This window comes from Lathyrus oleraceus, chromosome 3 (genome assembly GCF_024323335.1).
Source record: "Lathyrus oleraceus cultivar Zhongwan6 chromosome 3, CAAS_Psat_ZW6_1.0, whole genome shotgun sequence".
Classification (NCBI taxonomy): Eukaryota; Viridiplantae; Streptophyta; class Magnoliopsida; order Fabales; family Fabaceae; genus Lathyrus; species Lathyrus oleraceus.
In genome coordinates, this window is record NC_066581.1 from 208,814,256 (window position 1) to 208,829,983 (window position 15,728).

A 15,728-nucleotide genomic window follows, 5' to 3' on the forward strand; every position below is an offset into this window, starting at 1 on the left:
GTTCTTAACTAATCTGGATGAAACAAATGGTAGAGGAATACAATGTCCAATAAGATGTCATGACATTATATTGTGACAACCTAAATGCTATCAACATATCCAAGAATCCTATTCATCACAACAGAGCTAAGCATATTGATATTCATCATCATTTCATCAGGGATCTTGTTAAAGACAAAATTGTCATTCTGGAGCATGTAACCACTGAGAACAACTGGCAGATATTTTTACCAAAGCCTTAGATACAAATCAGTTTGAAAAATTAAGGGGCGAATTAGGCATTTGCATGCTTAAACAATTATAACAATTACTGATGTGGAGATGTAAAATTCAAATTTTCTCTTCCCTCCATTTAATGGTGCACAAAACTCAATGAATACCATTACAACTTTTCCTTATTTTCCCAACGCGTCATCCTAGCTATTATATAAACATCATTTATGCCACCTTCTTTATTTTCTCTCTCAAACCTATTCTTAGTCACTCTCATCTCTCTATCTTCTATTTTCACTTCATACCTAACATCTCCAAAATGTCTCAACCTTCAGTCTTAACTCCTAGAAAGCATACCAATGAGAAATCGAACCCTAAAAATGTCAATATTGAGATAGATCTCTCTGATGTCATTATTGATGCCATTCCCCTCTCGATAGTTCTTGTCCATGCAACCCCTATAAGGAAGACCAGAACATCTGCTTCACGGAAAGTCAAGCCCTATAAAGTAAGTACCTCTTCCTCTCCATCCATGACTGCTAAAAATGTAAAAAATCTTGAACCCTCTACTGTTGTTAAGAAACCCTATTCTATGACTAGTATGTATCTTGATCCATTAATGTTGAACCTAATGTTAGTGTTTCTAAAGATTGTCCTGTTATGCCAAATGTCATGGAAGATGTTGAAGCCTCTGAAACCATTAATAGATCTAGGTCTGTTACTACCTTAAGTAAATCCAGCATGATCCTTTCAGACAGAGACACGTAGACAAGAATATTCATGTGCTGGCCTCTCAAGTGTTGGGTATTGAACCCAATACTAATTTCGTGCTGGATGTCTCCACATCCTTGAACCAACCTGATAACACTACTGAAACCCCCTGGATAAATCTGATGTGAATGTATCTACTCTATATCCTGAAAAATCGAAAGACAAAGAGGGGTCGGAAGGGATGACCAATGATATGGCTGACAAAGATGAAAACTCTATTGAGAAAAAGGATCAATCCACTGACATAATAAATATAGAGGATCTGGACTCTGATGATGTACCCATCAGCCAAAGACTTGCTCCAGGAATAGCTAAAAGATTGAAGAACAGAAAAGGTCAAGCTATTGAATCCTCCAGCACGCCCTCTAAATTTCTCAGGAAAAAAACGAGTGTTAGCCCTATAAAAAGATGGAGCAAGGTTGTTACTCCTATTTCTAAGAAGAAACCCCTTAAGAGGAAGGAAGTTCCTTCCGAGTCTAGTGATTCTGACCATGATGTCGAGCAGAATGTTCAGAACATCATTTCTTCTACTAGAAAGCAAGCATCTGAGAAGAAGATTCAAACAAATATTCCTAAAGTTCCAATTGACAACATTTCCTTTCACTTTGTGGAGAATGTTTAAAAATGGAAATTTGTTTATCAAAGAAGATTAGCATTGGAAAGGGAACTGGGAAAAGATGCCTTTGAATGCAAAAAGGTGATGAGTTTGATTCAAGAGGTTGGATTAATGAAAATTGTAACTGGATTTGGAAAGTGTTATGAAATGCTTATTAGAGAATTTATTGTGAACATCTTTAAGGAATGTGATAACAAGAGGAGCAAGGAATTTAGAAAAATATATGTCAGAGGAAGATGTGTGGATTTTTCTCCTGAAATAATAAATAGGTTTTTATGCAGAAATGAAGAAGAACAAGCTAAAGTAAAAGTCTCTGACAATGTTATCTGTAGAGAAATTACTACTAAACAAGTAAAGGAATGGCCAAGGAAAGGGAAGTTGTCCGCAAGTTCCTTGAGTGTGAAGTATGCTGTACTTCACAGAATTGGGGCTGCTAATTGAGTTCCAGCCAATCACACTTCTAACGTTGCTACAAGACTAGGTAAGTTTATTTATATTGTAGGGACCAAGTCAAGTTTTGATTTTGGATCCTATGTCTTTGATCAAACTATGAAGCATGATGCCTCTTATGCTGTGAAGATGTCAATAACTTTTCCCTCATTGATCTATGGTGTTATTCTGAGTAAACACCCAAGTATCTTAACCAGTTCTCAAAAAATCTGCAAAAGAGACCCTCCTTTCACATTACATTATAGGTTGTTCATTGGGAAACATGTTCCAGACACTGTCTTGACATCTGGACAAACAGCTTTCAGGCCCACTACTAGAACAGGAATCCTTGCTGAGCTAAAAGATACCTGCAAGATCTTGGATGAAACTATCAAAAGTTATACTGAGAGGAAACACAAGATTGAGATGTTGATAAAAGCCTTGTCTGAAGAATAAGGAAGTTTGAAAGGTGATGGAACAAGTGAAGAAGAGGAAAATGAAGAAGGTTCTGATGCAAGTGATGATGAAGACATTACCAACATTGATGAGGACTGAAGCACTCTGGTTCCTTTGTGTGTTGCTTGTTCTTATGTTTTTTTGTGGGATATGCCCTGAATATTTTTGCACTTTCTAGTGCTCTTGGTTGTGTTTGGTTTGTAAACTCGCTTTTGACTGATCTACTAACTCTGATGTTTGGTCATTCTTGTCAACTTTATGGCTAAAAAAGGGGAGTAAATAGTTGTGATTGATTATTCTGATTATTGATATGATTAGTTACTCTTGCCCACTAAGGGGGAGCATGTATGGAGGGGGAGTAACTCTTGGGGTAACTCTTGTCCCTGGATCTGCTACTCATGGGGGCATGTTTTTTGCTGTTACGAATGGGATGCTGATGTTAATAATGTCAGAAACAATGTCTTGACATCCTGACTAAAGATAATTTATTTTTCTCTTAGGCAGGTTATTCATGTGAGAGTTTATCTCTCTAAGTATCAGGCAATTGTTTTCGCTGCGCTTGCCTCTGGTGTTTTTGGGTGAAAAGGGATTTTTGTTGTTTGCATGAGGGTTTTTTACTATGATTCTTACCCTCATTCCTGTTGGTATATGAAAAGGTTGTTTTAGCCAAAATTTGCCAAATGGGAGATTTTTAGGTATGAAATGTAGTGATTGGCTGCATATTGGAAAAACGAGTATTATTTTCAGATGTTAAACAAGATGTCATGACATGTTGGTTCAACATTGGAGTGTGACCTATTTTAGTATCTTGTGAGATTTGTTTACTTTTATAGTTTATCTAAAGATACTCTGAAAATTTAGTTCACGGATTATGTAGAGCGTTTTCTAAAAAACAAAAGACTATTTTTCCTTGACTTGTTTACGAAGTAAAAATGTCAAAACATTTTAGGAAACATCTTATCTGATTAAAATCAAATATGAAGAAGATTGTGCAGAGTCCTTGGATATGATATGAATCAAGCCTGAAGCCCATGCCTTTCAACTGCTATTTATAGATCGTTTCTAAACCTAAGAAGGCATCGAAGCAACTTTGAATATTGTATATGTTAGGATTTAGTGTTTTTGTTATTTGTGAGCCACTCTTATATCTCGTTGATATTAGAGTTGGACTGTGTCTTGAGTTGTAATTATTAATCACTCATAAGCTTTTAACCAAGAGTTGATTATATATTTTGGAAGAGTGTCTTCTATTATTTGATTAAAGTCACTGTGTGCAATTGAAGGGAAGTGAGATGGGTCTCATATATAGGATAGTCTTAGATAGAAACGTTCATGGGTAGAGATTAAGTGAGAAGTTTGTAAAACCTGAGGTTGCTTAGAACTTTAAACTAATTTTATGATAGTGGATTTCCTTCCTGGCTTGGTAGCCCTAAGATGTAGGTGACGTTGCACCGAACTGGGTTAATAACTACTTATGTTATTTACTTTCATGCTTTTATTTTAAATCCTAATATTGTTTGCAGTGTGACAATGGCTTGACCCTGGTGTTCTGACATCGTGTACGACATCCAGGATCTGCTTACCAGAATTTCAGATCTAACTCACTAGACTGCTTTCATGATTACTGACTGACCCCACAAACCAACACAGGTCTTTTCATCCTGTTTTTCCTCACTCACATGCTCTCCGAGAAACTTCCTAGAATGTCACTCATCTAAATACTACTCCAAGTCAAGCATGCTTAACTGTGAAGTTATTATTTGTTAGGCCACCAAAAAGAAGATGCATCTTGTTGGTATAGGTAGTACCGATCAATATGTATAAGTCTTCTTTCAACCATGCAGTCTTATACCTTCACAGCCTCAGGATCCTCTCATTCTGATGTGAATTTGGCGATCAATCTGTGCCTTCTTCGGCCTCGAGTATTACATCCACTCTCTGACCTCTTCGGCCTCAAGGGTTGCATGCCCACCAGCTTCCGCTTGGTTCATCCCTGAACCATATTATATTGGGAGAGGTCTGACTTTGATACCATTTGTAACACCCCTAACTACTTTCAGGATTACTGACTGACCCCACTAACCAACACGGGTCTTTTCAGCATAATTTATCCTTACTCGCATGCTTTCGGGAAAACTTCCCAGAAGGTCACTCATCCAAATACTACTCCAAGTCAAACACGCTTAACTATGGAGTTCTTATTTTTTAGGACACCAAAAAGAAGATGTATTTTGTTGGTATAGATAGTACCAATCAATCTTTATAATCCTTCTTTAAACCATGCAGTTCCATATCTGCACAACCCCAGGATCCTCTCATTCCGATGTGAATTCGGCGACCATTCTTTGTCCTCTTCGACCTCGAGTGTTACATCTACTCTATGCCATGTTCGACCTCAGGTGTTACAATGGACATGAGATCAAAGTAGGTTTTGGTTTGCTTAAATCTTGAAAAATGACTTATGATGATTGAGTGAAATGGTTTTATGTTTGACCTTATTTATCCTTTTCTTTTTTAGGGTCCATGATTTCCAATAGCAACGGTACATGACTTTAAAGTATCCTTGTGATGGTCATGGTCTAAAAGGAAATTCTTGATGATGAGGGAAAAATGCAAGGATGGTATATAAGTTACTTGGAATTTAAAGCAAATTTGGAGCATCTTTAAAAAATGGAGAAAAAAGGAAATCATCTAAATGGAGTCATATGGAAGCTTATAATTGGATTTTGATGATGTATGTTTTATGTATACTTGTAATATGTTCAAAACCAAAGACGTACCAAACTACAAACTATGTAAAAATGTTAATTTTGTAACTTCAAGAATTCTCTTTATGATGTAACAAAAGTATAGACATTTTAGCTCTTGAAATGAATCTGCTTCTTGAATTTAAACTTGAATATGGCAACACAAAGATGATCCCAAATTCAAAGTTAAAGTAAAATAACAACTTGCCAACTTTTTGTGAATTTTCCAACAAAAACAATATGATTCAAACTAAGAAAGGTTTACACTCATTATTTAAATCCACGTTCCAAACCAAAATCAAACATTATTAAAGAAATTTAAGACCTATTTTGTTAATATATGACTTTGATCATGGATGGTAAATTCAAATGACATGAGATTTACAACTATTCTAAGTTGAATAGAATGAAATGGTTATGAATGATTTAACATGAAAGATGTATTCATGAATTGACCACACAAAGTTTAAAACTTGCTAACAAATGACATGTCTTTTAAAAGGGCTAACATATTAGAACTTGGCTTATAAGGAAAAAACAACACTTATATATAACCAAAAAATGATATTTAATAAGTCATGAACCATCCAAGTTAACATTTCCAAAGACTCTAATGATGCATGATAAGAATGTATGAATTAAACTTAACAAAAATAACACATACAAAGTTACTAGGTCCTTGATTATTGAACTTTGACTTACGCGTGGAATGGGATCTTATGACCAAACGAAGTGGTCATAAGAAATGATGCAAAAAGAAAATATGCAGATGAATGATTTTTTTATTGGGTGGGTGGGGTGGAGGTGGGATTTAGGGTATGACAGGTGTAAAAGAGGAAATTAGAGAATATGAGGGGAGTGTTGAAAGTTGTAACATAAGTTGGGCCTTAGTGTAATTTTAAAGAGATTAAAAATTAGGTTATGGATAAGTAGTGGTTTAGTAGATTTTTGGAGAAAAACAGTACGTGAAAACAGAATTAGGAGAAAAGAGACAAGGCGAGACTAGGGCTTGAAAAAGGGAGAAGAACCCTGATTCAATTATGAATTTTTGCAAGCAATCTAAGGTAAGAAGGATCAAGGGTTTTAATATGTGTGTATAACATGAAGGGTAGAGAAAGATAAGTCCTTACTCTCTTTAGGGATTGTTTGATATGTTCATAGATTGTTGTTAATGTATATAATTCTGGAATTTGATGATTAAAGGTGTATGCATTTGATTTCCGTGACCGAATTTATGCATATATGGTTTTGTTTATGTGTGCATGCTTGTGTGTCATTGTTAGAGTTGTTGAAGATTTGAACATAAACATGAATTGATGAAATTTAATGGATAAATGATGTGATTCTGTGAATTAACATGTCATAATGATGTTATAACATGTAATATAATTTTTTGGACGTTGGGGGATATTTGGGACCGAATTGGAGGACTTTGGAGGTTCTACAGTATAAAGATTGCATTTATGGTGCTACAGGTCTAGAAGAGCTTTCCCAATGAGCTTGGTCCTGTGAACTTCGCCCAACGAGATGATGTGCTCGCCTGGTGAGGATGACAACAAAGGTTGTTGTTCACAACTCGAATTGTCGTAACTTGAGTTTTGGGAGTCGGATTGAGGCGCGGTTTGAAGCGCTGGAAAGCTAACGAACAAAGCCACGTTATGGTAGTGTCTTGTAAGATGAATTACCATGTTGAATGATGTGTGAGTATATGTTATGAAGTGTGTGTGTGTGTGTAAAATTGTGTGACTTGTACATGCTTGATGATGAATCAATGTTAAGATGATTTAATATGATTGAATGATGTATGCGAATATATATTTGACATGGTACTACTATTTGGTCACTATTTGGAAGTATTTTGGAGTTTTTTATTATTTATTATGGAATTAATTAATTATTGTGTATTGAGAATGATATTGTGCATAATTATGGTAAATGCATGGTGATACCTTTGGTAATATTGCATGTTGTTAAAAATCATAAATCTTAGTGTACGGGCTCCAGTCGAGTTTTGGTGTGCTCTGGTCTGATAGTATGGATTCAGGAGCGAGTAGATAGTTCTAGATGAGAATTGGTGAAGCGTTAATAAATGTGTTAGTAGCGAATTGGTGTGCTCTAGTCTGATGGTGTGGATTCAGGAGCGAGATGGACCTGTGTTGTCCATAATGGTACCATTTGCATAAGTGTCACGTTGTGTCGTGAATCACATGTTGTTATAAATGAGTGTGGGATTATGGTGATGTTTATTGTGTATTGAATATGTGTTATGTTGTATGTTTCTCTACATTCACATTCTTTACACTATTCATATTGAATGTTGTTTCTCACTCTTTTGCTTTAAGTTGTCCACCATGGACATCTTACAGATAATCAGAAGTGAGCATTGTTGCTATATGCGGAAGGTGGCTTATTGGAGATACTCTTCACTTTTTTATTTATCATTTTATCTCACTTTAGCACTTTTAATGCTTTGATAGTGTAACTTCAAAGATATGAGTTTGTTATGTTTTTGCGTTAACATTGACTTTGGGGCTTGAGAAACTTATTAACTATTTATGAAGTTTTATTAGAAATTTTATGATATGATTTCCGCTGCATGTTGATAATTGTTGAATTACGTTTTGGATTTTCGTTGGTGACACCTTAAATTATTGAGTAATATTTTATATATAAGTTTCGGGGTTTAGGGTTTTATAGCTTGTGTACCACCGAATGAGATCGTTGGAAAAGATACATATAATGCCACATGATAGGGAGATATGTTCATAGTGGCTAGCATGTACAAGGTTTTGTGTAGCTGGGAAGAGAACTAAATGAGGTTATGTAGAGTAATATCCAGAATCTTTATGTCTCTAAGAGATTAAAAAAATTATGTGGATCGTGGCTCTTAATAGGCTCCTCACAAACTATAAAAAGAGTATGATGGGTATAAGCCATGATATGTGTCAATTTTGTGAAAATATTACAAAGACTATTTTGCATGTTTTTAGGGAATGCCCTATTGCCATGAAAATATGGGTTAATGCAGTGCCAGTTTACTTTAGAAGTATTTTCTTTCAAGGAGAGTTGGAACATTGGATGAAAGAAAATTTAAGTTATAAATGGAGTGGGATCAAGGGTGTGAAGTGGAAAGATTTATGGGCAAATGTTTGTCACCGATTATGGATGTGGCGAAATAGAGAAGCTCATGAGGATACTTTTCAAAGAACCCATAGTCCAGGGCAGCATGTTATGCAGGTTGCTTATGATTATTATATTGCTAAACGGGCTAATGGATAAAAAGTAGATCTCTTGTGTGGATAATATGGAGGGAAAGCTGAAATTAAATACGAAAGGGGCATGTAACGATAATAATATAGATGTGTGCAAGTGATTTATAAGGGAGGGTTTTGTGTTTGACACTGAAAAATCATGTTGGCGTGTGATTAATGTTACTTGTGAACCTATTATTTTGATTACATGTTAGAATTTAGGGGTTTGATTGCTATGCTAACAAGTTTGATCATTGTCATTCTTGTGATGATGTCATGAATTACTGTTAGAATCACATGATGTTGTGATATGGTTGCATGTTTGATTTCCAATTCTCTTGACATGGTTGGTGTATGCATGTTTGATCTTGAGTGTTACTTGATTATCCTTTTGATGCATGATGAAAATCTGCTTTGATATGCTTGTTCTTGATGTTATTATGTTCTTAATGCTTATATGATTGATAACATGTGAAAATTCATAAGGATGATTAGTATAACATGTTTAAGTTGATGGTTTATGCTATTGATTCGTGCATGATGTTATTATATGTTAGTAATGTGTTTGGATGGAAGAAAATCTGATAAACAAGTAAAATTTGACTCTAGACTCCAGTGGTAATCGGTCACTAGCAGTTGGTAACCAGTTACTTATGAGAAAAATGAGTTTATGCACTATTTTCATATCTATAACCGGTTACACATTGAGTGTAATCGATTACCATTGTTTGTATGATGAAAATGCAGAATTGAAATCAGTGTAACTTGAGTTGCATAACTCCTTTTGGACGCGGTCGGAAACAATAGAAAGCTAGCACAGAGAGCTATAACATAGTGGCACATTAATTATTCTTATTCCACTTCAATCCCCCCTTTGGTCTAGTGAACCCCACCATAGGATGATCGGACGTGCACTTACGATGTGGAGTGTAAGTGAATTTGCTTAGGTTGAAGCAGTTTGCGGAAAAACTTCATCTAATGCTCAATTAACATAGAGGACTATAACATAGTGGGAGTTCTATCCTTAACTTCTACTCCGTTTTCCCTAGTTTGTCCGTTGTGTTCTGTTCCGAACAACCAGATGTTTGTTCTATTATACGGATGTAGTGCATGCATGGGCATGAGCGTATATGTGTATACTATTCGAAATTCACTAGTATAATCAGTAATGAACATGTGTGTAATTATTCTGTGAAATGGTTAATGGTGATAGTAAACCATAGGTTGAATAATTACGTGTTGATCGTAGTGAGGTGTCTCGTCAGTGGACAAACTGGTGAAAAGTGAGTATACTACTCTTGCTGATAGTTCGATACAGGATTGAAATCTACCATAATGCAATTTCACCGTTATTCCTGACGTGGGAAAGGAATGAGCGTAACCTCATCTCCTCCCTACTTTAAAGTAAGACCCGATAAGGATAAGGAATTTTTTGTCGAGAGATTTCCTTCGTTCTCTTATAGGATATGGAATCCTAGTATTTGTATTCCACCGTGTCTGCTCCTACATGACAAGGAATGTCCATGAAGGAATTTCTCATTTCCAGGATGTCAATGATGATATCATACAATATGTATAATCCTATTTTCAGGTATACTATAGAAGATGGAGGATTTTTGAGAAGATTCGAAGACCGGAAGTCTTGAGGAATGATGGTAATCTTTCTGATGCACTACTTAGTTATTCGTTTCGAAACACCTGATGTATTATTCCTTATGTGTTGTACATATTGTTATAATACTTTTCAATGTATCATTTATTTTATGAGTTTCAGTATCAAAGTTAACGCTTTATGTAATACGATCCTAGGCAGTATTATATGAGGTGTTACAGTTGGTATCAGAGTAGGTCGATTCTTGACCCAACCATGAGAGATCATGAATAAATCATCTTCTTCCTCCATGTGTATGTCGCTGGCCTGATTTATATTATCCTAGTCTTCCGTTGTTGATCCTGATCAACTCAGCGATTGTATATTGGACATATAGGGTCATGACAGAGCTACCACGAGGACCCGTATGTCAGGAGACTTGAATTCAAGAAGAAGAAATCGACTAAGTTTGGGGAGTGTTGAGATTTGTCTGGCGTGATTGGTGTAACAGATGCGAAGTAGTTGACAACCTCAACTTCCAAAGCCAGGAGTTAAGGTAACCGGAATTTCCAAGATTTCGATTGTATAAAGTGAACCTTGTAGATGGTCCATATAGTAGCTGGAAATCCAAGAGTCTCCTGTGAGAGAATCGGGGAAATATGGGTATATTACTCTTGCCGGAAGATAGTCTGAAACATGTATGGAAATTATCGTAGTGTATTTCCACCGTGTTCTCCTCCTATGGAGTAGGAATGACCGTAACGTCATTTCCTCGGTCACGCCTTAAAGGAATACCCAATAAGAATAAGGAATTCTCTGTCAAGAGAATTCCTCCGTTCTCCTGTAGGATAAGAAATCCTCGTATTTGGATTCCTCTGTGTTTTCTTCTATAAGATAAGGAATTACCATGATGGTATTCCTCCGTATTGGGTCAACATGAGGGAAAACATTCATATTGGGTCAAAGACTCACCCAAACAATTGAGAGACACATCACGGATTCACCAAAAACTTTAAGATATTAAATATATAGGTACTCCCATTTATAAAATGCTTGACCTCCACTTTTCTAATTAACGTATGACTTCCAATTCACATTTGTTTCTCAACTTATATATTTTTTATATTATCAACCGCGTGCTATACCTTGATAGAATTAGCCTTCCAAAATAAATGAACTATATGGACCCAAAGCATATGACTTACTATGAAACTTCTTTTAACAATAAACTAACTATATGGGCCTAAAGCATATGACTTACTATGAAACTTACTTTAACAATAAATTAACTATATGGACCTAAAGCATATGACTTACTATGAAACTCACTTTCATAATCAACACATAAAAGCAAACAAAAGCCAAATGCCACCAACCTTTGCGTACATCAATTTTTTATTGTACCTCAAACTTGTTTTCATTTTTAATGTTTATTTTACTGATACGACCTTGGAATTGTTTTTAAAATGATTAAAACCACTTATCTGGTTGTTAGTTTCTTCCAACAACTCGCTATGTTGTAAATAAAGTAATTACAACTGAGTATGTAACTCGAGGATCTTTTCTAATTTGCATTAACATGGCAGAGTCATTTGTTTTCGATATTGCTAATTCACTCCTATGGAAACTTGCTTCTTATGCTTATGAAGAAGCTTCTCGAGCATATGGTGTGTATAAAGATCTTCAAGGGATCAAAGATACTTTGTCAATTGTCAGAGGTGTTTTGTTGGATGCTGAGTATAAGAAGGACCAAAAGCACGGGCTGCGCGAATGGATGAGACAGATTCAAAACATCTGCTATGATGCTGAAGATGTATTTGATGGATTTGAGTTCCAGCACAAGAGGAAACAAGTTGTCCAAGCTTCTAACAGCACTCGGACGAAGGTACGCCACTTCTTTTCTGCGTTTAACCCAATTGTTTTACGTCCAAGGATGGCACGCCAAATCAAAGAGATTAGAGAAAGATTAGACAAGGTAGCAGCTGATGGGAACAAGTTTGGTCTAACAAATATTGATGTTGGTCTTGATCTTGTTTTGCAAAGGAGAGAATTGACTCACTCTCAAGTTGATGCTTCAAGCGTAATTGGAAGGGAGAATGATAAGGAAGAGATTATCAAGCTTTTGATGCAACCCCATCCTCATGGTGATGGTGATAAAAGTATGTGTATTATTCCAATAGTGGGTATTGGAGGCTTGGGAAAGACCACACTTGCAAAGTTGGTGTTTAATGATAAGAGGATGGATGAACTTTTTCAGTTGAAGATGTGGGCATGTATCTCTGATGATTTTGACATCATGCAAATAATTATAAAAATTATAAACTCTGTTTCTGCTTTTGGTCCACCAAGTATTCCTCACCAAGAAAACACCAACAACTTAGATACTGAACAACTTCTAAGTCGTCTAAGACATAAGCTTTCGGGTCAGAAGTTTTTGCTTGTGCTAGATGACATATGGAATGATGATCGTGCAAAGTGGATTGAGTTGATAGATTTGATAAACGTTGGTGCAGTAGGAAGTCAAATCATAGTGACGACACGCAGTAAATCAATTGCTAAAATGACAGGTACTCTTCCCTCGTATGTTTTAAGCGGTCTTTCTCTAAATGATTGTTTATCTTTGTTTGTCAAATGGGCGTTTAAGGAAGGTGAAGAAATTAAACATCCAGGTCTTGTAGAGATTGGGAAAGAAATCATAAAAAAATGTGCAGGGGTTCCACTTGCTGTCAGAACATTAGGAAGCTCATTGTTCTTAAATTATGATTCAAAAAAGTGGATATCTATGAGAGATCGTGAAATATGGAACTTGGAACAAAAGAAAGGTGATATTTTACCTGCACTTAAGTTAAGCTATGATCAAATGCCGTCTTATTTGAGACAATGTTTTGCTTTCTTTTCCCTTTATCCCAAAGATTATACCTTCGATAGTAGTGATATTACCCGTCTTTGGATAGCTCATGGATTAATACAATCTCAAAATAGAAGTGAGCAACTGAATGATACTGCAAGAGAATATATAGAAGAGTTATATTCTAGATCCTTTATTCAAGATTTCGAATACTATGGTTTCTTTGTCACATTCAAAGTACATGATTTGATTCATGATCTTGCTATGTATGTTGTGAAAGAGGAGTGTGTAGCAGTTGACTCCCATACTAGGAATATACCTGAACATGTAAGACACTTATCAGTTGTTGAAAATAATTCTACGGATAAAGCTTTGTTATGCAACTCAAGAGGTTTGAGAACTATATTATTTCCCACAAAAGAAGTGAGCTTTGACAGTGAAACTTTGTTGGATACATGGATATCAAGATACAAATACTTACGATATTTAGATTTAAGGGTTTATTCCTTTGAGACACTGCCTTGTTCAATTGCTAAATTGGAGCACTTGCGAGTTCTCGACCTTTCTCATAATACGAATATCAAAAGACTTCCCCATTTTATTTGCGAACTCCATAATTTGCAAGTCTTGAAACTCATGGGATGCACAGAGCTTGAAACATTGCCTCAAGGGTTAGGGTGGTTGGTTAGCCTTCGAGAATTGTATGTAACCACTAAGCAATCAGTTATGTCACTCACAGAACTAGCAAACATGAACGATCTTCAAGTTTTGTACTTTTATAAGTGTGACAATATGAAGTTTTTATTCGACGAGGCACAACGACTCACTTCCCTTAAAACATTGAATGTTATATTTTGTGGTAGCCTAGAGTCCCTACCTCTCTCCATTTTTCCAAAACTACAAGATCTGTTAATTTTAGACTGCCAATTGATAAACTTGTCGTTGTACAATGAAAGTCCCCGAAAATTGATGATGAAATATATTGGACTTCTTGGAGGACCTAAGACAGTTCCTAGTTGGATTGAAGGTGCTGTAGAGACTTTAGAGACCTTACATTTTGCTTCTTTTTCTGATCTTAAGACACTTCCCGAGTATCTAACAACAATGACTCGTCTTAAGAAACTTTGGATTGTTTACTGCCCTCAACTGTTGAGTCTTCCAAGTGACTTCCATCACCTCACTTCCCTTGAAGAGTTATTCATACTTGGTTGTCCTGTGTTGTTCCAAAAATATCAGCCTGAGTCTGGTGAGTATTGGCCCATGATTGCTGCCATGAAAATCACTTCATTTGCCATCCTACAATAAGTGGTGGAGGAATGAAGTTGTCTACCTGGAAGGTAAATATAAGATTTTAAGTTGTGCAAAAGGACTGTTCCCAATTTATTTTAAATTATTGTTTTTAAGATTAGTTGTTGGTTTCAACTCCTAAACTTTTTTCTTGTTTGAAGACATAAAGTTAAACTGCAATTGTAATTTTTATGATTTTAAGATCACTGAATAATGGTATCACTAATTAGTTATTTCCATGAGTTGTTGCTATTAATGTTTATTATTTCCATGATCTATTTGAGAGTAAAGTTTCCTTTATTTACAGGGCAAAGTTTATGATGAGGCGAGCATGGAAAATGGAGACACATGCAAAGAAGAATTGGAATAGTTGATTGATTGCATTGGATAAAATTGCAAGAGGCTTTAGATTCACAAAATGTTTCTATTATGTTTGTAGCCAAAGAATTGAAAGTGGTTGTTTTATAATTCTAGTACTTGATGATTTATTTTTGAAATAGCACTTGTGTTGAACATGTTTCATGATGTATGTTGTTGAATATTTTGTAAAATAATCAAACCAGTATCGTAGACAACAATATGTAAGAATAAGCTTATCAATACGAAACTACAAAAAGTTGATATTACCTATGAGCCAAACTCATCAGCAATGTTTCGTTGTTGGCACAGACTCGAGAGATAATGGTTCCTTAATGGCTTCAGCTTAGTGTTTCAATGAATTTGGTGGGTTTCCCCGGTGGAAATCAAAGTGAAGAGTAATCAACCACTTCCCAACCTTAAGAAACTTCCCAAGTGTCTAACAACAATGACTCGTCTTAAGAGGCTTGAGATTTTTCATTGCCCTCAACTGTCGAGACTTCCAAGTGACACGCGCCTCCTCACCGGCCTTGAAAATTTATTCATATATGATTGTCGTAAGTTGTTCCAAAAATATCAGCACGAGTTTGGTGAGTATTGGTCCGTGATTGCTTGCATGAAAAACACTTCAATTGAAATTCTACAATAAGGAGACGCGGAGGAATGGAGTCGTATAACATTTAGTCACTTCCATCATCTCATTTATTTTAAACTATTGTGTATCAGATAAGTGTTGGTTTCACTTCATAAACTATCTGGTTTATAGACATAAAGTTAGAGTGGAAATTGGAAATTTATATACAATTTAATTTGGCAAAAGGATTACAGTAAAAATTTAATTTGTAAAGTTTCTTTTATTTATATAGGTCCAACAGTCAAGTAGTTGATGGCATCGGAGAAAATAAATACCAGTAAGACTGCAAGAGGCTTTAGATTCTCAAAATGTGTGATTTAGCCAACGAATTGAAAGTGCTTATTCTTTTTACTATTTTATATTTACCGTATTCATACATTTATGTTTGAAATAGCATTTGTGTGAAACTAGAGTACTTCTTTCATAATGTATACATGTATATTTGGGTGTAATATTCAACAAATATATTCATGCTCATCTTATCCAATATCCTATCACTATACGCTTGGAGTCCCATCCCAAAATCTT

At 35.5% G+C, this 15,728-nt stretch overlaps 2 protein-coding genes and 1 long non-coding RNA gene across 3 annotated transcripts; all 3 read left to right on the forward strand.

Annotated features, from left to right (window-relative positions):
* The first annotated feature begins 1,684 nt into the window (after positions 1-1,684).
* On the forward strand, positions 1,685-2,485 carry LOC127130460 (uncharacterized). Its single transcript, XM_051059467.1, has 2 exons — positions 1,685-1,988; positions 2,103-2,485. The coding sequence occupies exons 1-2, from the start codon at positions 1,685-1,687 to the stop codon at positions 2,483-2,485; spliced, it is 687 nt and encodes a 228-aa protein (XP_050915424.1).
* Positions 2,486-6,187: 3,702 nt separating this feature from the next.
* LOC127129075 (uncharacterized) lies at positions 6,188-7,088 on the forward strand. Its single transcript, XR_007806143.1, has 2 exons — positions 6,188-6,296; positions 6,708-7,088. It is a non-coding gene; the product is annotated as an uncharacterized LOC127129075 (long non-coding RNA).
* A 4,376-nt stretch (positions 7,089-11,464) lies between these two features.
* On the forward strand, positions 11,465-14,259 carry LOC127126353 (putative disease resistance protein RGA4). The gene has a single exon (XM_051055267.1). It carries the CDS (start codon positions 11,654-11,656, stop codon positions 14,225-14,227), a length of 2,574 nt encoding a protein of 857 aa, XP_050911224.1. The 5' UTR covers positions 11,465-11,653; the 3' UTR covers positions 14,228-14,259.
* The last annotated feature ends 1,469 nt before the right edge of the window (positions 14,260-15,728 follow it).